Below are 26724 nucleotides of genomic sequence, written 5' to 3' on the forward strand. Positions count from 1 at the left end.
CTGAGGCCGGATTTGAACTCAGGTCCTCCTGACTTCAGGACTGGTGCTCTATCCACTGCGCCACCTCGCTGCCCCTGTAATTTAAAATCTTAGGGAATCACTTGAAGGAACTGAGAAATGTCACTTGCTCTCAGGTTCATGTAGCACCAGTATGAGCCTAGCTCTTGAACCAATAAACCACGTTGCCCCTCCCATTAATTGTTCATTATTATACATAATTTCAAATTCAAATAAAACTTTACTTCGGACCAGTTTTCTTTTGTCAAAACTGTTCTTCACTTTTAACTTTCAACCATTTAACTGTGAGTGGGGCACAGAACCTAAATGCTTTACTCTCCAAGGTCACACTGGTAGTAATCAGCGTTTGGTCTTTGCAGCCAGCAGACTCGGATTCAGGTTTCAATTCTGACATATAGTATCTTGAGCAAGGTCATTTAAATTCTCCGAAAAATGCTGGAGTGGTTGGTGACTACCTGTATATGGGCACATTGCTCATTCTCCTATTATGAGTGTGCAGTGAGTAGAGAAAAAAGAAAACAGAACACAGGGTCCAGGAGAAGGTGGATAGGATAATGACACAGGAAAGATACTGCATGAAGAAAAGTGTTGCAAAAGAAAAGTGGGAACCTAACTCTACAGTGGGGATACTACCCTGCTAGTAAAACATTCTGCACATGCCATAGGACTAGCTAGTATTTTAATTGCCCCTAAATAATTACTGAATTCAATTTATTGGTATTTTTTCCCGTGGGGAAATGTATTTCATATGTGATTATCAATCGAGAGATATAAATCAACTAACACCACTAGATAAAATAAATTTCTTGTTGTGAGTCAATAATTTATACAAATAATATCACTGCTGTCATTTAATATTTATATAATTGTAATCAATACTAGAAAGAAATTAATGCTTTAAAACATTAGATGTGAAAGGGAAGGGAAGGGGGACGGGAAGGGAAGGGAAGGGAAGCAAAGGAAAGTGAAGGGAAAAGTTAGGCAAAGGGGTGAAGAAAAGGAGAAGGAAGAAGGAGGAGGAAAGGGAAGGAAGGAAAAGGAGAAGATGAAGGAGAAGTTCGGAAGAGATAAGGATGAAGGAGAAGTTCGGAAGAGATAAGGGAAAGAAATGGGAAAAGGAGAGAGGAGGGAGAAGAAAGGGAGGAAGAATTTCTATGGATATATCTTGCCTAAATTTCATAAAGCATTTGATAAAGTATCTCATACTATCATGAACAGAATATGTAAAGTTGTGAACTAGATGTTAACAGACAAAACCTGAAAAGACAAATGGCTGGACTCAAAGGGTATTTTAGGGTCAACTTTCCAAGAATCCTTCAGCAGAGCATCTCAGATCTGCACTTGGTCCTGAGCTGTTTCATCCTTTTTTAATGACTTGGATAAAGACATAGGGAGCACACTATAACATTTATAGGGTGTGCACAGCTGCGGGAGATTCCTAACACACTAGATACCAGTTGTTGGGATTCAAAATGATTGACAACTTAGAGCACCCAGCTGACTCTAATAAGATGAAATTCAATCAGAATAAAGGTAAAAAGTCTTACTCTTGGTTTCAAAAAATCACTTTCATAAGTGCAGGATGGGGGACAAGTGATTAGACATCAGTGTGTCAGAAAAATATCTAGAGGGGTCCTAGAGGACTGTGAATTCACTGTGAATTAGCAGTCCAAATAACTAATGTGATTTGGGACTTTATTAAGAGAGGCTATTTCCAGGAATAAGTAGAATAGTCTCCCTATATACTTTTTTTTAAATTTAAATTTTATTTTTTTAAAATTTATGGAATAAAGCAAGCATTTCTATAACATAGCATAATTAAAAAAAAAGATGATTGAACATGAAACTGCAAATCTATTGCATACAACTTACTATTTCCTTTTAAATATATAATAAAGTTATTGTATTTTCTACCCTGGCCAGTCACATTGAGAGTAGCAAGCTCTGCTCTGGAAGCAACAATTTAGGAAGAATACTGATAGCATGACAAACTTTGAGGAAAGGAAAACAGGAAGAAGGGCCCTGAGTCCATATCATATGAAGGTAAGAGAAAGCAGGTGTGGATCTTTAACCTGAGCAAAATAAAGACAGGGTATACAAAATAAAGGGCAGGGTATACATGATAACTGTCTTCAGGTCTCTAAAGAGCTCTCATATGAAAAAGAGATGAGACGTGGTCTGACTCCAGAGGGCAAAGCCGGAGTAGTGGGTAGAAACTGCTAAGAGACAAACGTAAGCTTGATGTCAGAAGCAAATTCCCAACCATAAGAATTACACAAAGAACTGGCTGTTTCAAGAGGTAACAAGTTCCCCTTCCCTGGAGGTCTGAAAGCAAAGACTGACTGGATGATACCTCAGGTAGACAGTAGTGGGGGACTCCTTTGCAGGTAAAGGCTGGCCTAGATGGCTCCTGGAATCCCTTCCTGAGGCAATGGACACTGTGTTGGACCTGGTGTCCGGAAGACTCGAGTTCAAATCCAGCCTCATAGATATAATAGCTGTGTGACCCCAGGCAAGTCACTTAACTTCAGTTTGCTGCAATTTTCTCAATTGTAAAATGAGGGAAATAACATAACCTATCCCCAAGGGTTATTGTAAGGCAAGCCTGTATGACATGTGGCCTGCAAAAAAAAATGCAGAGGATGCAAGAGAAAGAAAAGATATAACAAGTGCTGCCCCGCTTACCCCACCTTGCACTAGTCACTACTGTGGCCATCATGTACTTTGGCGGGTGGGTTGCCACTGCATACACTCTCTCCTGTTTGTTACACGACCCACGGCAACCAACCATTGCCAGTCTGTCTCTAGTCTGAGAGGAGTGATTTCATGATGAATAAAAATCTTAAGTAATAAGTGTAATTAATTGATATTAATTGAAATTTCCTTTTTATAAAATATGGTTGATTTGCAAAATAGTTTAATCATTAATTATAACTTTACTTGGAAAGTGAGCTGCTACAAACCTATTTGTGGCCTGAAGGAGTTTAGCCTGTTTTAATTTTGGCCCCTACCTACTGCCAAGTTGGGCAAGTCTATTGTGAGGAGTAACTGTGATAATATTTGTGAAATAAGTGTATTGCACACTGCCTCGAAAACAGTAGGTGCTAAATAAATGCTTGTTCCCTTTCTTCTAATTCGAAAAGTCTGTGATTGCCCCCTTAGGAATTAAGATTCTATGGATCAATTAAAAAACTACTTCATAAATTCACTGAAGAAGATTGGCAATAACTGACATTCAGACAAGATCTAGAATTGGCAGAGAATGAGCAATGAATGGGATGACTGATCCAGCTTCCATTAACAACACCTTTTACCAATATCGCACAAATCCATACAATGACAAATGGAAATATCACTAGAATGGAACAATAGGTGAAAAACACAGATACCTTATTACGAAGAATGAACACTTAGTTTCAAAGTACAGGTTTTCAAAATTAACATGTTCATTCGAGGACAATTATTTTTAAACCATGGTTTGGGCTTTTGGAAGCCCAAAAGATCTAACTGCTAAAATCATCTGCAACACTGCTGTCTCTACATGCATCTCTTTGCTTATGCAGTTTTTTCCACAGCAGAAATACTGGTTTTATAAACACACCAATTTGGTTTATATAATCTGTAGAACTAAAACAAATTTTTTACACTATTCAATACTTTCACAATCTTATAACCAAAATTCTCCATTTAATTAGATTTTTTGGTGAATTGAAAGGAAGATGAAAACCTATGGTAAAAGCTTATGATGAAAAGAGGAACTCCACCGTTAGTCAAGTACTTACGCTGTGCTTGGGTTACTGAAGAAGGGATAATACACAAAGACACAAAAAATGTGAAAACGAAGAGAAGACAAGGACATTTCCAGGATCGTGGAAAGCAAACAAATGTGAATTTAAAATGAGAAAATAATTAATCTTTGACATAATAAACACCTAATCTAACTAAAAAATATTTCATGCATAACATGCCTCAAAACAATCACAAACACACACGTTTTAGTATTTTTTGGTGCAAATTACAAAAGATGCCATCCCACAATGACAGTTACTACAAGTGCTTCAGACAACATGATTTTCTATCTTCTTGTCACAACAAAAATACTCTGCTGAAAGCTGGCAGAATTCCTTTGCCATAGGGAAGAATTGCATGTAAAGACACAGGAAGCCACTGGACTGTTTACTTTAATCACTTTTAAATTCATCAACATACCCTGAATTATTCATACGTTTTCAAGCTGAGGTCACAATAATTGGATATAATTTTTTGGAAGAATTTTTTATATAAAAAAAGAAAATCAGGAGGAGTTTTTGTTGAAAGAATTAGAATTGCTGATTTGGCTTGGGGGGAAGAATAATTCCACCTTTCACCCTGCTGTCAAATTTCAAACTAATCTTCCAAAAACATAAGTCTGATCATATCACCAATTCAATACATTCCAGTGGCTTCCTATTATCTCCAGGATCAAATAGAAACTTCTCAGTTTGGTTTCTAAAACTTTTCATAACCTGACCTCTTCCTACCTTTCCAGTCTTCTTATAACTTAATTTCCTCTACATACCCTGAAATTAAGGGACTTTTGCCTCCTTGCTCTTCCTTGAACAGGACACTTCATCTCCAATTCCAAGCAATTTTGCCCGTCCCTCAAAGCCTCTAATACTCTTCCTCCTCATCTCTCACTCCCAGCACCTCTAGTTTCCCTCAAGTCTCATTTTAATTCCTACCTTTTGCAAGAAGCATTTCCCTGCCCTCCTTAATCTTAGTGTCATTGCTCAGAGACAATTCTCAACATATCCTGTACATATCTTTGCATACAGCTGTTTGCATATTGTCTTCCCCATTAGACAGTGAATTCCTGCGTTTTTGGCTTTTCTTTGTACCCCCTCCCTCACCCCAGGGCTTAGCTCAGTCACTATAACATAGGAGGCACTTAATAAATGAAGCATTTATCTTTCTTAATGTAAAAGGATGCATAATATTAACACTTCCTACTGTCTTCATTTAAACTCTATAGGAATTTAAAAGTGTGGTAAACAGTCTCTACTAGTTTGTGAATAAGATTAATTCACTGCATTGAATATCTCTATTCACCATCCTTCAGCCATACCTTTCTGCCTATTCAGCAAAATTCCTATTACTGTGTTTGGCATTAAAGCTGTTTCATAATTGTTTGCTGTCCTATCTACCTTTCCTGGCTAATCTCATACTACTCCCTAGCCTATATTCCAACCTGCATGGTAACAGGAATCTATGATGGGTGTTTACAGTCTATGCTGCAAGGCCTCACGTTATGAGGAATCCATTATCTTACACTCTTGGATAATTATATTGTTAGGAAATGTTTTCTTCTATTGAACTTAAATTGTACCTATTAGGTTTAATGCCATAACGCTAGAAAACTTACTCTCCGAGGTTATTTTTTGTTCATCTTTAGCTTTGGCCACCACACCTGGAATTTGGTGCCCCATTTTAGGAAGGACACTGGTCAGATGGAACACATCCAGAAGAAGGAGCTGAGGATGAGGTCTGACTGCAAGGATGGCAGATGCTTTCCTTCCCACTCTGCAATTCTATGAATCTACTCCTCTTCTATGTCAGAAACTCTCTTCTAATCAGAACTAAAAAACTAGGGATAGGAAAGGTAGGCAACCACCTTAGATATGATGTGCAGAATGGCATGATGAGGGATATTTTATATATTTTCAGTGTCAAACAATTCAGCCCTCCATAGTACACAGGGATTTATTAGGTCACAGGTATTATTATAGTCAAGGATCAAAGTCCCCTCCAGGAAGACTGTACTACAAAAGAGGTAAAATCTTCAAAGCTTGCTTGGGCAGAAAAGCTTTGAGAATAAAGTCTTGGCTTTGTTCTCAGTTATTAGAAGTGGGTAATTTTGACAAAATAATAATCCTGAATGCATGCAACATAAATAACTGAGTGTCTTAGTATTGTACACTCTAGAAATGCACTTGAGTCAGGAGGAAGTCTAACAGCTGAAGCATGAGTACTTTGGGCACACGATGGCTGACAAGGGTCCCCAGTGAGACAATAATGTTTTGGTCTGAGATATGTGCAGGGTATTTACTACCTGTGTGACTTCAGGCAAGTTACTTAAACTCTCTCCGGCCCAGTTTCTTTATCTACAAAGGAAGGGATTGGGAGAGGGTCCTAAGGACCTTCCCAGCTCTAAAGGTTTGATCTCATGATACACTGTGAACTGGACGCTCCAATCAATAAACATTACGGGAAAAGAGAGAGTATTTCTTTGGCATTTGAAAATGTGACAAATATATTTCTAAAACAATTTCAGAGACAGGCATTCTTCTTAACTCCCACTGGCACATAGCTGTAAAGCTCTGTTTTACTACTTTCAAAGTGTTATTCAGACCCTCCTTCAGCTAGTAGTGACTGTCACTATTAGTAAGAGCTCAGGGTTTCTATAACTTCACTTTAGGAAACAGTACTTCAGGCTACTGGTTAGAAATCAATTCCATTTGTACAGATGACTAACATTAGTGCCATGTGTTTGTAGCTTCTCTCCTATTTATTACTCTCTTTTCTTTCAAGCCCTCCCAAACCATAGTATTACTATTGCTTTTGAAAACGATGCACACAGCAAATACTGCATTTTCTAAAAAGAGAAAATCCCGCTATATAACCCAATGAAGCAAGTCACCACACCATATCCAATGCAAACCAAACTTATGTAAAGCACCCTCTGTCATTATGCTAAGTTAAAGCTATTTTGCAAAATTTAAATTTTGCAAAAATCAAACATTCATGCTGGTTACTGATATGAATCACCATCATTCCCTTCCAGTAAGGTAGATACTAACTTTTTCACTTGTGTTTTCTGCAAAAAAGAAAAGCATTTTAACATTTATTACCGTGGTATAATTATGCTTGAGATGCTAAAAGCCAGGTCCTTCCAGACACCTAGGAGCTGTTTGAAAAAATGTCAAGCTCAACCATGTTAAGAGGAACATAGAACCATAAAGTACTTACCTGCTGAAAGCAGTAGGCACATTATCAATGCAGAGGCACCCAGAAAGGGGAAAATGGAGCAACTCAAATCATCCAATGAAGCCTAGTTACCCTCCCAGCTGGGTGGGGAAGGGACATTAAAACTGACAATTTTTTACAAGAAGTCAGAACCACAATCCATATATGCAGTAATCCAGTTTAAAATTTCATAACATGTACTTAACCACTGTTGCCTTTACCTTGTCAGCCCACTTTCCATCTGCTGCTCTGCCTGGTCTCAACATCTCAAGATGCCCTCAGCTGCCCCCTATCCATCCCACCCCAACTCTCCTGCCTCCTTTTGTGTATTGCCTTCCATCAATAGATTGTGAGCTCCTTGAGAATATGGACCAACTGTCTTTTTACTAATTGCATTCCCAGTGCCTAGCACACAGTAAGCACTTAATAAATGTTTATTGGATTGGAAAAGAATTGCTCTAAGTTTCTTAAAAGCAAAGTCAGTGTGGACATAATCTTTTAATATGATTCAGAAGGGAGGTAAAAGGGTTAAATATTAGACTGGAAAAACGTGGCAATTTCAGAGGCACAAGTTCTCATGAGTAAAGATGTCTACATTTCAAATGTTATGAATAGCCCTTTCTAAGTCTGTTCATTATTTCATCATATATTGGTGAGATTGTTATCAAAATATTAATTTGCCTACTTACCAAAGCCAACTATTGTTGCAAGTCTTGTGAAATTTCACTTTAAATAACCTTTTATGGGTGAAACTGGATAATTAGCATTTATCTTTCATTATTTTGCATCTCCCACCATATTTACCATAACATTAGGTACAGATTAGGAAGCTGGATGCTTCCTACAATTCAGATATCCAACCAAAAAAGAAGTTATTTCAAGCAAAGTCTCTAAATCCATGCAAGGGAATACATCTCTAGATTTGAGAATGACTTCATTCAGGTGTATTAATTCAGTGCTTTGCTGTTGTTCTGCTGTTTCAGTCATGTCTGACTCTTTCTGACCCCATCTGAGGTTTTCTTGGCAAAGATACTGGAGTGGTTTGCCATTTCCTTCTCCAGCTCATTTTACATATGAGGAAACTGAGGCAAACAAGATAAAGTGACTTGCTTAGGGTCACACAAATAATAAGTGTCTGAGGCCTGATTTGAACACCGGAAGTCTTTCTGACTTCAAGCCTGGCACTCTATCCACTGTGCCACCTAGCTGCCCAATTTGGTGCTTAATAACATGATTGTAATTTCATAAAGGCACTTGACATTTATTTAAATGGTCTTATGACATTAGAAACTCAGCAAATTCAGTCACCAGAAAAATGGGTGTAATATTACTTGTGCCACTTAACTTATATGCATATATATAATTTTTTTTTTGCCAAACTTTGATTTTATTAAGTGGTTTTCTAGGGTTCTGAGGCAAGGATAACAATATAAATTTTTTTCCAGTTTCCAAAAGAAAAGGCTGGGGGACAAGAGGTCTTGGGAATTGTGGACTAGGCCAGTCAGTCAAGAAGTATTTATTAAATACTCACTATGTGCCAGGCATTGTGTTAGGTACTGGGGATACAAAAAACAGCTCCTCATTTCAAGGAGCTCAATCTAATGGAGGAAACAAAATGCAAACAACAACATATGAACAAGACAGACGAGATAAATTGGTGATATTCTTAAAAGGAACATGTTAAAATTAAGGTTATGAACAGAATTTACGGAAGAAAAATTCAAGGGGAAAGAACTCAGTCTGAAGGAGAAGGGAGATTTCAGGGAAATAAAGAGAAGTAGCGGGAAATTGGGGCAAAAATAGAATGGCATAGTGGACAGGGCATTGAACGTCAGAAAGTCAGAAAGACCTGCATTCAATTCCTGTCTCAGACACTTTAGTTACTAGCTATGCGATCCCAGGCAAGCCACTTAATATTTTTCTCCTTCAGTTTATTTTTTAAATTTTTTAAATTAAATTTTTGTTAGGCAATTGGGATTAAGTGACTTGCCCAGGGTCACACAGCTAGTAAGTGTCAAGTGTTTGGTCGGAGGCCAGATTTGAACTCAGGTCCTCCTGACTTCAGGGCTGGTACTCTATCCACTGCACCATCTAGCTGCCCCTCCTTCAGTTTAAAGAGAGCCTGAATACCTCTCTCCTTCAGAGAAGACTGGACTTGATACCTTCCAAGGTCTCTTCTCACTCCTGTGACCATGAGCCCATCGTTTTACATATAATTCAGTCCTAAGGGAAGAAGATGAAGGATGCAAGAAGAGGCAGCAGCAGAAGGAAGACTTGAGCTACGAGAGGAGGACGAAGATGAAGAGGTGCAGGATTTAAGGAGAGGTAAGACAAAGTACTTAGGTGAAAAAAAAATGTAAACCAAGGAAGAAGCGAGAGAAGGCAAGAAAAGTTAAGCATGGCCACCAAGGTGTAGCTGATAACTAAAAGGTGAGGAGAGTGACAATTTTGGAGTTTTGGTCACCCGCTATAGTTTGCCATACGAGAAAAGAAGATGAGGACTGAAGATCTCACTCCCAGGTAAAATGGAGAGCAGGAAACTTTTTGCAGTGACCACTCAGTAGCAAGCTGTGTGACTGCTACCTATGCTCTAAATGTAGACAGATCTTCTTTCCCCACCCCCACCCCCAGCCAAAGACAAAGTTTATTAAAACATCGATCGGGGTGGGTGAGATTTAAAGAATCTGCCATACTGTCCAGACTCTTAAGGAATCTAAGCATTTGTGACACTCATATTAACAAACTAGCTAGAGTAAATCTCAGCCACTGGCTAGATTTTAAGAATCAGAGTCCTTGGCCAGACTCTTAAAAAATCTGAGCAATCGTATCACTAATGCAAGGGGGGGAGATTTTAAGAATCTGAGCCCCTTAATGGAGACAAGAGGGACTTTACATGAAGAAAGATTGTGAGAGGGATCTAGGAGTGGCCAAGTAGTTTGGGGTGACTGGAGGAGGGGTCTCAGATCTTCTTAAAGCAAAAGGGAAGGAATTTGTGGAATACTCTCTACAGTTATCAGACACAGTTAAGCATTTCTTAAACATACACATCCACAGCTTCCTTATGAAAAATCAAGAAGAAAAGAGGTCTGATGAGGTATGGCTGACTCTTTCCCTGTGCTAGAAGCCTACAGTGTTGAAGACTTGCCAAGGAAAGGAGGAAGAAGAGATAAAGGACTACTAAAGACTAGGAGCTAAGAAATAAATTTTAGGCCCTTCCCTAAAAGAAAACAGATTGATGAAAAAAGCAGCTGCTTGTCCTCCAAGGAAGGACAAAGAAGATACAAATGTACTAGGAGGTGCCACATCACTTACAAGAGTAAGAAGAAAAGCTAAGCAAGCATAGCTGGTAGCTCCCTGCTGGGGGTTACTGAGGTAGCTATTTGTCAATCCAGTATCAGCTAAAGGTCTGCTCTACCATCTTCCCAGACACTTATCCAATATGGAACAAAGAACCTCCCAAGATATGTCAAAACATATGACTACTACCCACTTCTGGTGAATCAGAGGCTAAAATGATATTTCCAGAAGAAATCTAAGAAGCATTGCCAAAGATTAAACTGATAATCCAGAGAATATGGAAGAAAACTACCAGAATGATGAAGGAAGCCCTTGTGAAAACTGGTTGAAGAGATGGGATGATTAGACCAGAGAAGAAGGATTCAACTTGCCCTATTTGGCCCCAAGGGTGGAACTAGTAGCAATGGATCAAAGTGGGAAGGAGGCAAATATAATCTTGATGTAAGGAAAGAAGTTTCCTAATAATAAGAGCTAGCCCAAAGTGGAATGGACTGCTTCCAGAAGTAGGGGAATCTGTGTTAGTTGCTGTGGGTCAGTCGATTCAGTCATGTCCAACTCTTCCTTTTCCAGCTCGTTTTACAGATGAGGAAACGAGGCAAAGCGGAGGAAGTGACTTGATGAGGGTCCCACTGCTACGAAGTATCAGGCCAGATTTGAATTCAGGTCCTCTTGACTCAAGGCTCGGCACTCTAGCCATTGTGCCACCTAGCTGCTTAAGTAGGAGGACAGAGTCCCTTAATTTAAGAACTTCAAACAAAAATTGAATGACTACTTCTCACGTATGCTATAGAGGAAATTTTTTTAGGTATGCACTGGACCGGACACCTCCCAAAGCCCCTCCAATTCTGAAATTCTGTAATACTTTTTAAAGAACATTTTCTTTGGCTGTTACTGGGTTAAATTGTTTTCTAAATCTCAGTTTTAGATAATCTCAAGCATGAAATGAAAACACACATTTTTAGGACACTAGTTGTCTAAATTAAACACACACAAACACACACACAGAGGCACCATACAAAACCAGCTCTATACACAGTAGCAAGTCAATTAGACCGCCTGCTTTTTTTCCTTTTCTAAGATGCATGGAATCTTGCCATCTTCTGTTTCAGCGGCCAAATGTTGTCATGACAGCGGTGCAATACGAAACAAAGCATCTTCATTATGTGAATTAGCATGCAGAAGAGATCATTTCAATAGAAAGAACTGAGCTTTATCATCGCTTTGACTGTACTGTCTCTAAAATTGGCATTTTTAAAGCTATCCTGTATACTTCTTCTCTTTCTCCCTTTCTCCACTTAATTCCGCATTCCCGGAATGAATCTCATCAAAATGAATTTACAAGGTCTGTTTTGGTATAGGGGGATTTCTTTGACCTCTGGAGAGTAAAACAACCTTTCTCCAGCAACAGAGACTTCTGAAAAGGAGGTGGACAATTTGAAGGCTAAGGATGTAGTAAAAAATAAGTTAACACATTTAGCCAATCCCCAAAAAAGTATTCGATGCATTGAAAATTCACCAAGAGTTTGTGATTATTATCTTCAAATATCTGTTTTCTTTTTAATTGTGAAGTCCTAAGAGTTCCAAATGATCTGGAAACGTCTTCACTAGAAGGCTTTTATGAAGTGATGTAGAATGAAAGACGCAGAGCTAGGAAAACAATAATGACCAGAACCATGTAAACAGAAAGAATAATGATAATCAGACTCAATGCCATGAAATTATAATGACCAAGCATGGCCTGGAGGAAGAGATACAAGGATGCACTGGATGGAACGCTGCTCAATATGTCATATGTGGTTGACCTGTTGCTAAGGTTTGCTGGGCTGATTTTTTTTTCCTTCCTTTTTTGATAATTCTTTGTTATAAAGGAGATGGAGAAGAATCAAGATATTTTTGGAAATAAAGGGGATGTAAGAATAAAAGATGTCAGTAAAAAAAATGAATCTTCACTGAGATCCCATTTGTGAGTGTTTTTTTAAAAGCATCATTTGGGATAAAAAAGAATAAATGTCAATGCTAAGCCTCAGTGTCCTATAGTGATACCAGGTTTTTGCCTAAACTACTGCATATATAGATTCTAGTCAAATACAGACCATGGGAGGTTGCTACTCTTCCTTAAAGCCCTGATTACAAATGCCTCCTTCAATTCTAAGGAATACCCGCAAGGTAGATGGAGACTGTAGCCACTGAATATCCCTTCTTAGTGATAACCTAAAAGCAGAAGGATTGGGGAGTGGAGGGGGGGATTAAAAGAACCTTTCCCAGACCTGCCTTGCATTTTAAGTGCCAGCTGCTTGTATTTGAGGGAAAGAAAAAAACATTACACCACATGTCAGGAAGTTGATAGCACACTACATTTTTTTTCCATTGGAGTGAATGTTATAAACTCTTTTTTTTTACAAAGCAAATCAAACTCATATCTCAATCTTCTCCATCCCTAAAAAGAAGAAGCTGTGTTTTCTGGTTTTGGGTTTATCGTGCTTTCTTAAATTTCCTGAAGACAAAAGCGGGGAAAGCGCGCGTTAGCCACCTACCCATTTTGCTGTTTACTGTCAGCCTGGGATCCTCTTCTCTGCCCCTCAGCTAGCTCCTGGGCAGTGTCACTGGCATACGGGCTCGTGGCTGCGGGCTGCCGTGGGACATTAACTGCAGTTTTAACAGAGCTCGAGGCAGGTAAAGGCTGGTCGGCGCTAGGTTTGGCATTAGCATGCAGTCCAGATGCAGCAAATGGGGGAGGTGTGACAGCAGCCACTGGCGGAGGGGAAGCGTGTGATGAAGAGGTCGCGTGAGCTGGGGTGAAGGCAGATGATGGTGATGGGATGGAGGTGACTTTTGGAGAAGATACAACCCCAAAAGGCCGTGGTGCCTTATTGTAGGCCAAGTTGGATGTGGAAGTGACTTTGGGCACAGCAGAGGATGTAATAGGTACAGGCTTAACTACTTCTTTGGGTTCTCCCTATGTAAAATAAAAATAAAACACACACAGAGAACACACCAAATACATGCAAAAAGACAACTGATTGAAAAGAATATTCAGTTGATATTAAAAATAAGATACATTCATGTTAGCAGCCAAATCATCATCTGTATGCCTTGGTGAAAAATTAACAGGGGACATAATTTAGCATGCATAATGAGGTCTCCTAACAAGCATAACACAGATGCAAAACAAAAATATATACATATATATTTTAATCAACTTAAAGACATTTGTAGAGGATTTAGCCAACTAAGCAGGAAAACTCTTATTCAGCATGACAGTCATCGAAATGATATAACAAATTTAAATATAATGCAAAGTTTCAAATGAATAAACTCCTATTCAAATCCTACCCAGACAACAAAGTGCTTTTTTTAAACCACATATATCAATAATCCTCAAATTCAATTCCATCTACTACTTTATTTGCTCTTTATAATAAATTCCACTGTGTGCTACAGTGCCATTATTAGCTCAAAGCAAGCCGCAGTATTTCCTACTGTATACTTCTAATTCCTTATTTTAAAACATATTACTTCTAATTCCTTATTTTGAAACATATTATTTCTAATTCCTTATTTTAAAACATATTATTTCTAATTCCTAATTATTTCTAATTCCTTATTTTAAAACACATTATTTCTAATTCCTTATTTTGAAACATATTATTTCTAATTCCTAATTATTTCTAATTCCTTATTTTAAAACATATTATTTCTGTTTAACTTTAAAATTTTCAAAGCCCAGTGACTTTTAACCAAAGAATTACCAAAACAGCCATTAGGCTAAGAAACAGATCTTTAAAATGATTCATGCCACTTTTTCACTTCTCCAGCATTAACATGCCACAATTATATGATAGATTTTCTGCTTTCAAAAACAAAAATTCTAATATTTGATGTGGTCTTTTGTCATTTCAATATGAACTTTAATATTTTTCACTTGTCAAAAAAAATTAGCTTGAGTCATACTTAGAGACAGAATCCAGTATTTTCCTTCCTTTCTTTACAAAATAAAAAAATTAACATGCTGTTAAATTCAAGTGATATTTTGTATAGTTTTTCCAAACTGATTTTTCCTCCTTTTTTTAATCCTTTCCTAAAAAGTGAAAGCTCACTGGAGAAAGGAATATACTCTGAAACGAAGGGCTTATAAAAACAAAATATATCAAATATATCAAAAATATATCAAGATATGTCTAATATAGTTAAAAATAAATAACAGCAACATATAGTTAACATATGGGGAAAGGAACTATTTTTTCAAAAGTGAAATGCGTTTTCCTTCATGGTAAATTCTTATTTAAAAATTTCACTTTCTAAAGCAAATCTAAGGTAAAAAATTGTTGACTTAACATCAGATTACTTTGCAGGGGGAAGGGGGAACTGAGCCAATGATCTCATTGGTAGGGATTATCATTAAGGAAACTCCTCCCATCACTTCAGAATGGCACCCTCTCTGCAACTTATTGTCTTAGGGCCACTGAAAGTTGAAGTGACTTGTGCAGGGTCACAGCTAGGTGACAGAGGTGGAGTGAATACTATGCCATGCTGCTTCTATATCCAATATATTTCTTTTAAAGAATAAAAGATGATGCCACATGATTGAACCTGACAGCAAGAGGATAAAAAAGGGCATTGAGTAACTCATATTCGGACTAATAAAATTATAATGTAGGAATGTAGGGGAAAGGTAACAAGTCTTGTAAGTGAATAGGTAGATGTCTCTGAATCAGGGCTAAGTGGAAATCATTTTGGGGACACAAAAGCTACCACCAAATGACTTCTGAGGGTTCCCTCAAGAGTCTGTGTGTCCCTATTTTGGATGTACATTGATTATTGTCATCTTTACTTTTATGTACTTTCTGAAGAGGATATGGCCATGAATTCTTTAAAAGGCAATCACACTGAAGAGATGGTAACTGTGTATGTTTAAAATAACAATAGCAACAAAGCTCAAACAACTTCCTCTAAAGGAAGTATGAGGAAAACAACAGAGAAATCAACTTGGACAGTGGGTTAACTGAGAGTATTTGAAAACTGACTTGCTCAACCGAGACCATTAAATGTTACACTCCTCTTTTTTCATTAAAAATTTACCTTCTGAACGGAAACAGGTTCAGGCTTTGGTGTAGTAGACGCCCTGGAAGAAAAACAAGAAGAAAATGATTTCATCAACCACTGCAATTCTTCCTAGAAGAAACATCTCAGAATACAATATTCGATTTGGGTTATGACTATCTCCCTCTCTCTCTTGCAAAGATAAGGGAATAGGGTGTGGAACACTGCATATACCGTCAGACTCAGGTGACGTTTGTTTTAGTTTTATTGAACTGCTATTCCCCCCCCCTTTTTTATTCTTTGTTCAAAGGGTTAGTTTACTGTGAGAAGAAATATAATCAGAAGTGAAGAAAATATAAAAATAAATCAATAAAAAATTGAAAATAAAAGAAATATTTACTTAATTGAATTGACATTAATTTGTCTCAGCAATAGGTGTTAGCTCAGATCTTTGACTCATTCAATCAAGAAATAACACCAGGCACTTGTATCTCTTGCTAACACCTTATCTTCAGCTCTCTTCCAACTCAGATAAGCTGAGTGTTTACACAGTTCCCTATTTTGCTGGGATTTTAGAATGTATTCCCTTGAAAACTCAGATGGTGGCTACACCCTTAATCACTGTACCCTCAACCTAGCAACACATCCATCACATTCTCAATCAATTTTCATTTAACTCTGACTTTTTATAATTAATCCCTGGATGATAGTAGCTAATGTGTACATTCACTTTCTAAGTTTTCCACCTTAAAGATTACCTCAGAGGAATTTTTCAAGCCTGGCACATTTATTTCCTCCTTCTAGCCAAGTGACAAGCTGCTGCTCTATACATTCAAATGATGTTTGTGTTCAGGAAACAAAAGCTAACTTTAATATGAAATCAAGAAAAACAAGAGTAGGAGAGTACATCAGCAGACAGGGCCAGAGCCCATACAATGTCCAAAGTCCACGAGAAACTATGTCGCTATCATTTTCTGCAACTCACTTCCATTACTGTGGATTACTTATTGGCTATGTATGTTTTTCAAATGAAGCCACTAAAATGCTATAAAGGTTATAATCACTTAAAAAAGTTATTCACCCAACTTTAGTTGGAAATGTGATGCAAGTCCTGTTTTAATGAGGATGATCTTAGCATCTGACAATAACTGAAGGCAAGATACTACATGCCACAGTTAAGAAATGTCAGAATGACTAAATTTTAAACGATCAGTGGCTTCAAATAAGAGACTGAAATATTCTGTCTCACATGCATGATGGCTAACAAACCTAATGTGCCCTTTCACTTGGGTCTTTCAGAGTTTCACTGAACAATGAACTCTAAAAGATTTCCAGCAGGGACTTACATTTTTCAATGACAGCTAATTAGTCAGGTTAGGGCAGGGCAAGGCACCAAGTGAACAGTTGGCTAAACCGAAAGTGGCCATAATAGATGTTAAACTAACATTCGGTTACTGCAGTACAAACTCACCCTCTGTAAAATGGCGTAACTTTCCACATTTACTATTCAAGGGCCAACTTTTTTTTTAACCTTCTGAGTTTATTGCAACAAGTAAAGGAAACAAATTGAGGTGGAGAACAGTGGAATCTTCCTTTCAGTAAAATTTCACAATAAGATGTAATGGCAAAATCATCCACTCACTGAAACTAACAAAGAAATGATTGAGAATATGCCACAGTAGAGATCAGAAACTCTTTTAAAATTGATACTTGAATATCTATATAACAATTTAGCAAAATGTAAGAACAAATTTATTTTTCAGTCTTTATCCAAGTCCTCAAACTAAAAAAATCAGCACACAACACACTTAATGGCTCTCTAGCATCTATCTATCTATCTATCTATCTATCTATCTATCTATCTATCTATCTATCTATCTATTAATCCCCAGATTGGGCTCCTTCTGCAAAATCAAGTCAGCAATAATGAATTATAAATACAAATATAAAGAAGCAGGGTTTTGCAGTAGAAGAACTGATGAACTTGAGTCTCTAGACCTGAGTTCAAATAGAATATTACCATTCACTACTTGTGTAATAAGGGGGTTGGATGTTAGTACTTTGAAGGCCCCTGGCACATCTACAGTTACTGTACATCTTATGGTCCTGTCAAGATATCCACAGACTCTTAAATTTTAAAAGATTGAAATAATCTAAAGCAAACTTTTATTCTGTACAGGAATTCCCCCTATGCCATCCCTGAGGGATGGGCTGGATCTTCAGGTCTCAGACTATTCCAATACAAAGACAGTTCACAATCACACATGAAAGTATATTCCACTTCTGATCAACTCTGATTGTAAAAAGTTCTTCCTTATACTAAGCCAAAGTCAGCCTCACTGTAATTCACTTGTTAGTCCTAATCCTTACTCCAGAAAACACGGAGAATATCGTAAACCCTCTTCCAAATGATAGCTTAAAAAATACTTTAAACTAATCCAATCCACCTCCCACTATAAATGACAGTAGTCCTATACAGAGGCAATGTGGCTTACTGCACAGAGTAATGGACTTCCGTTTTCTTTCCCTCTCTCTGTCTCTTTTCACCCTGGTTTCTTCATCTCTTACATGGAAATAGTAACAACACTTACCTTACAAATGTCAGGATCGGAGGAGATGCCGTATGTAAAGCTCTTTACAAAGCGCAATGTGTTGACATCAGCTATTAATACTTCAGAAGATGTGTCTCAGAGACAGACACCCTCATGAAATCTTAAATCTTGTTGAGTCTTCCCCTCAATATTAGAGGATCATGAATCATTACAGTACATATGATGTGCTTGCTATAACTCTTAGCTTTGGAACCATGACTTTGGGACCATTTTCTCCTGATTGAGCGAGGTCAGCCAGGACAATCCCACATGTCCCACTCTCTCTAGCTGAACCCACATCATTATCCATATCCCATCTCACAATCAATTCCTTACCCCACCTCACTTAACCCTGTTTTTTTACCTCTACCTTCAAAAGAAGTAATCAAATCAATATGACTACTGCTTCTGGAAGCAGCCGCCTCCTCTTTTTGGCTTCATTCACTACCCCTGGGACATCCCAAACCAAATTACCCTTCTCTGGTCACCATTCACTTCTATATATGTTGTTTCTCCCTACACGAAGGTAAGATCTTTGGGGGGAAAGATTGTCTCACTTTTGTATTTGAATCCCCAGGGTTTAAACTATACAAAATGGTTTTCATCCATTTATTGTATCAAACTTAGAGTGATATAAAAATCATAATACAAAATGAGTGATTAATTATGCTTCATTCAGTTAAAATGAATATTTATTTTAAGAGATCTTCTGTGGAGTTAAAAAATGTGTATTTAATTAAGTCTGGAGTTGGTCAGAACTGAACAAACTACAGAATTCTTGAAATCTCCCCTAATAAGTATTTTCTTTAATTTATTATTGTTTCCTTCATTCACTCAATCAAGAATTTTTAAAGTGTCTACTATGTGCCAGGAAATGTGAAGGGTACAATAAACCCAGAGACAAAAAAAATACCCCTTGCAAAATTAAATATAAAATATATACAAAGTAGTTTCTGGGGGGATGCCACTAGCAATAGGGGGAATAAGCAGAGGTTTCTTGTGGGAAGTAATATTTGTGCTGGACTTCAAAGAAAGCTGGAAGTTCTAATAGGTGGAAGCAAAGAGGAAGTGCATTCCAGGCATGGGGGCCAGCCAGTGCAAAAGCAGAGAGACAGGAGATGGAACATGTGCATGGACAGCAGAAAACTGAAATGCACAATGTATGAAGATCAATTTGCAAAAAGAATGGATAGAGTGTAGTGGTGGATTATCAAGGGCTTTAAAAGCCAAACAGGAATAAACAACACTGTTATTAAGCTTAAGTATTTCATGACTATATTCTCTAAGAGAAAACCCTAGTATACGAATAGAAAACAATGATCATTTCCAAGAATCAAAGGTTATATGGGAGATGTAAGAAAAATAAGACTATTTCTTTAAAAAAAGAAAAAAGATTTGCTTGGCATTTGTCCAAGGAATGTTACTTTATTTTATGAAAATCAAACGGAAAAGCACTCACATTTTAAAACATTTAAAAAACACTACCGATTTTTTAAAACCAAGTCAAATTGCATTTATATACAAGCGAAGAACTGAAAGGTATATAACTCCCTTTCTACTATACTGTTCCTAACAAGGAATTTTTTTCAGTGTGTGCATTTCAAAGTAGCTAACGTCCTAGAAATGGCTCCGAGCCATGGGCTTAACAATTTGTTTATTGTTCTCCTTCTCCTCCATGCAAAACCAGTGGGCTTGAAGCTAGTCATCATGTTGAGATACTCAGTGCCTTGGTCCAATACTATCCCAAGCACACATAATTAGAAGAACAAAGCTGTCTGTGTGACTGGGATGTGTTATTCTGAAAGGTGATTGACTTTATAAGAGAGAGAGCCAAAAGAAAAATCCTCGGTACTTTCCAAGTAGCCTTACTTAGATCACGCATCTTATAGAGACAGATTAGAGAATTTTAGAAATGAAAGTGATCAAAAATAATCTCATACAAACCCTCTTTTACTGGAATAGAAATCTGAGGGTGAATTCATGGGTAAAATGTGAAAGAACATGAAACAGAAGTAAAAATCTTACCTGCAGTGACCTATGATCTTTCCAGATTTGAGTACAATTTTTAGAAAAAGAATAACATAATCACTGTAACAAGGATGTAATACAAAAATGCTGAAGGGCAGTATGCCTCAATTCTTGTAATTTGGAGACACTGTCACATTTTAAAACTAATACATACAATTTTTTAATAGTGGAGTTGCAATCTGGCAACATCAAAAGAAGTGCTCATGCTAACATTACAGAGCTTCTAAGTAGTGAAACTTACACTCCATTCTATATTATCACAAACGAAATTTCTTTAGTTTAGCAGATATTTAATAAATATCCATAGACCCCAGAAGACAAAATAAGAATCTCAAGCACTAATTTGATGATAAAAACAATTCCTATTGTTCACTGTGGCTTATTCTCTCATTCATGCGCACCTATAATATACGTCAACAATCACTCATAAAGCCTAAAGACTCTGGCTCCCCCTGTGCAGAAGGGCTCCACACTACAGTTTCCCACAGAACATCCAGTTCTGGGACTAATGACCTCGGGCCCCATAAACACCAGGGTACAACATTAATCACTTTAATTGCAAAGTTGTCAATTGGCAACAACAAAGCAGCTCCAAGGGAGTAGGTAAAAGAGAACCAGAGTGAGCAGAGGATTTGTTGTAAAGCATCTTCATGAGATCTCTCTTAATCCAATTGTTAAACGTGGTATGCATGTTATGTTTCAAATGACTGAACATGTGCACTGATTATAAACTATATTTCTTATTTATAAATTACACCTTGGAAAAAACACTGCTTTGTTTCCAGTTACTTAAAAATCTAAAGAGTGGTAGGCCCTTGTAATATTAACAAACAGGAGAAAGGATGGTCTGATGCCAAGTATGCTGGGCTTGGAGTGAGAACACCTCAGTTTGAATCTTGGCCTGACACAACTACCTATGTGACCTTAGGCAAGGCAATAAACCCATTAGCACCTCAGTTTTCTCATCTGTAAAATGAAGGTGTTGGGCTAAATGACCTTCAACATCCCTTCCAGCTCTGAATGTATAAGCCTACAATAAAATGACAATAGTAACACCTGCACTGTTATCTGACAAAGCTGACAGGAGGAAAGTATAAACTGTAAAGCATTATTTTATTAATATTATATTGCTGCTTTTAATAGATACAAAGTTCTCTCCATTGTTATTAAAAGACTCCTTGCTGAAAGGAATAGTGGGGCTAATTTTTCTCCCTGTGATGAGGAAGAAAATTAACTGGCACAAATCTTTGATGGAAGAAGAGGGGATAGAGAGGAAGGGAAAAAGGATTCACTCAGTTCTACGCCATGCGCTGGGGTCCCTCTCCTTATGCAAAGGACAGGTGCACCCCAGGGCCTGCTGCTCTATTCCAGCGTGGCCCTTTAACTGAATCCAAACTTCACAGAACAAATCCCTTAATAAAACTTGGACTCAGTCAAAAGGCTGCACCCAAGGACCTAGAAGGCCACATGTGGCCTCAAAGCCTCAGGTTCCCCACCCCTGGAATGTGGAGCAATGGAAAGGATGCTGAACTGGGAGGGTGGGAACTTGGCATCTATGCAACCTTGGGCAAGTTACTTACCCCCCCACCTCCATTTTCTCATCTGTAAAATGAAGGGGTAAAATTGGATGAACTATAAAGTTCCTTTTGTGCTCTCGATCCATGATTCTGTGATAGAAAGTTCCTTTCTAATGACCACAATTGGTTGAGGGGCAGTCACTCAGTCAAGACGCACTTAGTAAGTATTTACTAGGTGTTGCACACTGTGCTAAGCACTGGGAATATAAATACATGAAAGAAAAAAAAACCAGTCCCTGCCCTTAAAGGGGCTAACATTCTAATGGAGAAGTCAACACATAAAAAAGGAAGCTAAAAGGGGGTTGAGGGAGGCATGATAGAGAAGTGAAAAGGGTACAGCCTGGTGGGAAATGAACAGCAGGCTGGTCTGGGCATATTTCTTACATGGAAATTCTGGGAGGAGTCATTCAAAGAGAAAAAGAGGCCTCCTAGGGGGACAGACTACTTCCAGGGTATGAATTCTAGGTCTGACGTGATCTTCCGGTATGAAAAGGTTTCTGGGGCATGATGAAGAAGTCGTGGTGGAGGAGCATGGCCTGGGAAATGTGAATGTGGTGGGAAATGATGGCTAAGAAGCAATTCTTAATGCAAACAAGAGAAAAGAAGGAAGGTTATTAGAAGGGATTACAGATTAAGCAGGCCAGTTCTGAAAGTAATGTGTGAATTTATTTGTATTTTTTAAAGCTGTATATAAATTAATCATTTCATATATAACCTTCTGCTGAGTATACAGAAATGTGTTTTTTTTAGTGCTTAAATTTAGGGAAAAAAAGGGTTGTGGTTTTTTTTTTTAATAAAGAAGCAATTTTCCTTGTTAACTAGTTAGGAGCCTTGTCCAAAAGGTGAATCTTGGGTCAGGAAATAGAAGCATTTTCTCTAGATCCCCTCTCTGAACTGGTATTGCCATCTTCCTTAAGAGAGAATGGGTCCACTAAAACAGAGATAACTCAGATGATTTAACTCCTTACGTCCACGGATAAGATTTCATCTTAAAATAAAACACTGTAGGACCATGTTCTTTTTTCTGCATAGTAGGAGCCTTGATATCCATGGTGTTTTATTTGGACAAAATTTACCAACTTTTCTTGTTAAGGCTGGCAGCAATACAATCTGAATTATTGTAAATAATACAGGTTGTACTAACTGAAAATTTTCACCTATAGTTTAATCTTCTGTCCAATGTTCTTATTCTAAGAGAAATCTCATCCAGGATCATTGTCTTTCTTTGTCAGTACTAACATGTATGCACCAAATGGCATAGGATCCTAATTTCTGAAGGAAAAGTTACATGAGTTACAGGAAGAAATAGATAGTAAAATTATACTAGTGGGGGAGGCTCAATTTACACCTCTCTGACCTAGATAAATCTAACCATAAAATAAATAAGAAAGAAGTTAAAGAGATGAATATAGAAAAATTAGAGATGACAGACCTCTGAAGAATACTGAATGGGAATAGAAAGAAGCATACCTGTTTCTCAGCTGTGCATGACACCTTCCAAAAAACTAACTATGTATTAGAGCATAAAAACCTCACAAACAAATGCAGAAAAGCAGAAATATTAAATGTATCTTTCTTGGGATATAATGGAATAAAAATTGCATTCAATAAAGAGCCTTTGGAACACATATTAAAGATTAATTGGAATCTAACTAATCTAATCTTAAAGAATGAATGAGGGCTTACATGTGTCCTCTACCCATATAAGAATGTAAACAATTCAACTTTGTTTAGTCCCTTAAAATTCCCCTCAAGTTACCTTTTTATGTTTCTGAATCATGTGTTTAAATGTCAGATTTTTCCATTCAGCTCTGGTCTTTTCATCATGAATGCTTAAAAAACTTCTCTTTCACTCAGTTTTTTTTATCCTCAGTTTTGTTAGATAGATTATTCTTGGCTATAATCTTAGATCCTTCACTTTCAGGAATATCATATTCCAATCACCCCCACCCCCATCCCTGGTCACCATATTAGCTCTTTATGGTCAGGTACCTTTTATGTTTGCTCATTCTTTCAACCCACTCCTTGACTCTGGACTTTATGTTAGTATTGGGCTCTACTCGTTTCTAGGGGAGAATGTCTGACCTGAACTTCTCTTTTTTATGTCCTGCTGTTTTCACAGCTCAGTTTAGGGGAATACAAGTTTTTGAGGAGATATCTGTTCACTGCCCTCCTTGTCTGAGCTCTTCAAGTTTCTGACCCAGATTTGGGTCTGTTGAATTGTGTGTGGTTGAATTTCAACATGCTGCTGCTGGACCTTTTTCTTGCCTTTCCTGATCTGAATTGGTCAATTTCATTCAACAAATGTTTACTGTACTTGGCACAATGTGCTAAAAGTTGGAAATACAATTTATCCATAAGGAAACAGGTCACTTGGAAGAAAAATTACAAGTAAAATACATGTATCTTCCAAACCCCAACACAACAGAAAAAGGTAATTTTAATGTCTTATTTATAATAGTCCATTGGATAGCTGAAACTTTTATAGTAGAACTTAATCAGATAGTGTTCCAAAAGCATAAATATAGAAAGGAGTCAACTCTAAGACAACTAGCACCCAAAACACATATAATGAGAATCAAGAAAGCTCCACCCCACTCAATGTTAAATAAAAAAGCCCTTTCTTAACAAAGATTAATCACGGATGTACTTCAAAATCGGGTTTGTTAGTTGTGCCATACCCTAGAATCATGGATTAAAAGAGACCTCAGAAATCACTTGTAATTTGTGCCTGAGCAGCAACATTTCTCTACAACAGCCCAGATGAGGTGGAGGTTGCATTTTAAAATACCCAGTGACCAAAAAAATCACCAGTTCCCCAAGGAAGGAAACCTTTTTCTAATTTTGATTTATTTCACAAAAGGATCTGAGCCAATTCTCATCTCTATCATCAGTGTAATACCTTATTAACATACTGTGATTCTCTCCTGGGCCTTCTGTGACAACATCAACGTGGGAGGGACCCATGTCTAACACTGTTTATTATTTTTCTTAAAAGGTTTTCTCTTCCAGCTAAGTGGTTCAGGGGGATAGAGCATTGGGCCTGAAGTCAGGATGACCGGAGTTTAAATTTATCCTCGGACACTTACCCGAGTTGTGTGATACTGGGCAAGTCATTTAATCTCTGCCTGCCTCAGTTTCCTCATCTGTAAAAATGGGTACAACAAATAGTACCTAATTCCCAGAGTTGTCGTGAGAACCAAATGAGACAGTGTTTCTGGTGTTTAGTTCAGTCCAGGCACGTACTAAGTGCTTAATAAATGTTTTCTTCTTTCTTTTCTTTCTGCTTCTATTCCTCTGGCTAAACAATAACAACAACAAAAACCTTAAATAGAACAGGATCTATAATTAAGAGGGAGATGTCATGATCCACTATGCTATGGGAGAACAAACAAGAGGGAAATCAATACTGGTTGCATATTTCTGTTTCACTCTCTTCGCTCTCTTTCCTGCTATGAAAATCTCACTGGTTCTTATTCATATTGGAATAGTTAGTAAAATGGAGGTCATTATTCCAAAGATTGCTCTTTGAATGAAGAGGCTCACAGGCTTTTACAGAGCTGTGTCCTGGTCCATCAACTAGCATAGGATTAAGGCCCTCATGCTTCAGGGAAAACTTTAAAGGGGGCTGGGTTCAGGAGAAAGGGTGTAAAACAGTATGTGCAAGTATTCTGCAAGGCCTATGTCTCTCTATCTATCCCCATTCATTTTCTGTCATATACTTCTCCCCCCACCTACTCTTCACCATGCCTCAAATATATAAATGGGATATGTAAGTGGGATGATCTTTGGCCCAGAAAGAAAGGAGATAACTTCCTCTTGAAAAATGGTCAGGCACATAGAAAAGGATGGAGTAAATGGTGGGATATAGCATGAAGGATACACAAATCAATGTTGAGAATGGAAGGCCTAACTTGGTTATTAGGGAGAGTTTAGTTGTAAACCAAGGAAAGTAGGAGTCATGGGAGACTCTTTGGTGTTGATTTCTTCCTAGTATAAATAATATTATCATTTGTAGCTTTACTAAAGCAAAAATAAAAAATGTTTTACTAATTCACTTTACTTATAAACAGGGATTTGTTCCCTTTCCTTGTGCAAGAGCTCATAGTTACGCGTTGAAAGGTTGTGAACATGAGTTACCATGTTAGCCTCTAAACTGAGACCACTACAAAATGTCTCCTAGGTACTCACAGAATGCCTGTAATTGTTAAAGAGTGTTTTCTTTTTATAAATGAGTAACAGGAGATCCGCCCTCCTCCCCAATCCCAACACTTAGTTACCAGGACAATGTTTAAATGAAAAATGCATTGGTGTTCTCATTTTGATGACTGTAGGCAAGTAGTTAACCTTTTAGGGACTCAGTTTCTTCAGCAAAATGAGGGCCTGGATGAGATGGAGGTTGCCTCCATCTCTAGAGTTATGATGATATAATCTGATTTTAGAAAATCAATAAATTTCCAGAAATTTCATGAACAATACCTCCCAAACCTACACGTGATAGAGTTATACTATTTGAATCCAAATGATTCTGAAAAATGCAGGATGACAAAGAGCATTTACGAATTCAATAACACTTTTTACTTATTTTTTTCATTATTCCTAACATGATAAACTTTATCTTTTCATAGCCAAAGAACAGAAAGAAGATTGTTGCAAAATTGGTGGCAATACTGTTTACAACTTTTATTTTTGGTTTTTTAACTGTATAATAAATTCAAGATGCTACTTCCAAAAATGGGTCCTTTGTATATGTTTTCCTCTGAATTTCTTGTTCTCTTCTGAACAAAGATAGATGGAGTATTTATTAAGGGCTTATTATGTGGCAGGCACAGTGCTTGGCATTGCAGATATGAAGAGGAACATGAAATGTGTGGCCCTCAAAGAGGGCACATAATAAGCATTTAATAAATGCTCTCATTATATCAGGGGAGACAAAATAAATATAAGGTAAATTTTGGGAGGACAGCACTAGCAGCTGAGGGGATCAGGAAAAGATGCATGTAGAAGCTGGTGTGTGAGCAGTTTTAAAAGAAACAAAGGTTTCTCTTAGAAGGCACAGGTAAGAAGAGACTGTAAATGGACAGAAAACTGGAGATAGAAGGCAATCTGAATTTCCTTTGGGAAATTTCAAAGTTTCTGTGAATAACCCAAATTTTCCTGAGACAAAGGCC

General features: G+C 37.5%; 1 protein-coding gene across 1 annotated transcript in view; it reads right to left on the minus strand.

Annotated features, from left to right (window-relative positions):
• Window positions 1-26724, minus strand: part of PDLIM5 (PDZ and LIM domain 5) — a 216205-nt gene that overhangs the window by 89357 nt on the left and 100124 nt on the right. Inside the window, 2 exon segments of the mRNA XM_021008362.2 lie at window positions 12852-13273; window positions 15397-15439. Of these exon segments, the coding sequence (XP_020864021.1) occupies window positions 12852-13273; window positions 15397-15439 (465 nt within the window).

Source organism: Phascolarctos cinereus, unplaced genomic scaffold, assembly GCF_003287225.1.
Source record: "Phascolarctos cinereus isolate Bilbo 61053 unplaced genomic scaffold, phaCin_HiC Scaffold_9;HRSCAF=440, whole genome shotgun sequence".
Taxonomy (NCBI): domain Eukaryota; kingdom Metazoa; phylum Chordata; class Mammalia; order Diprotodontia; family Phascolarctidae; genus Phascolarctos; species Phascolarctos cinereus.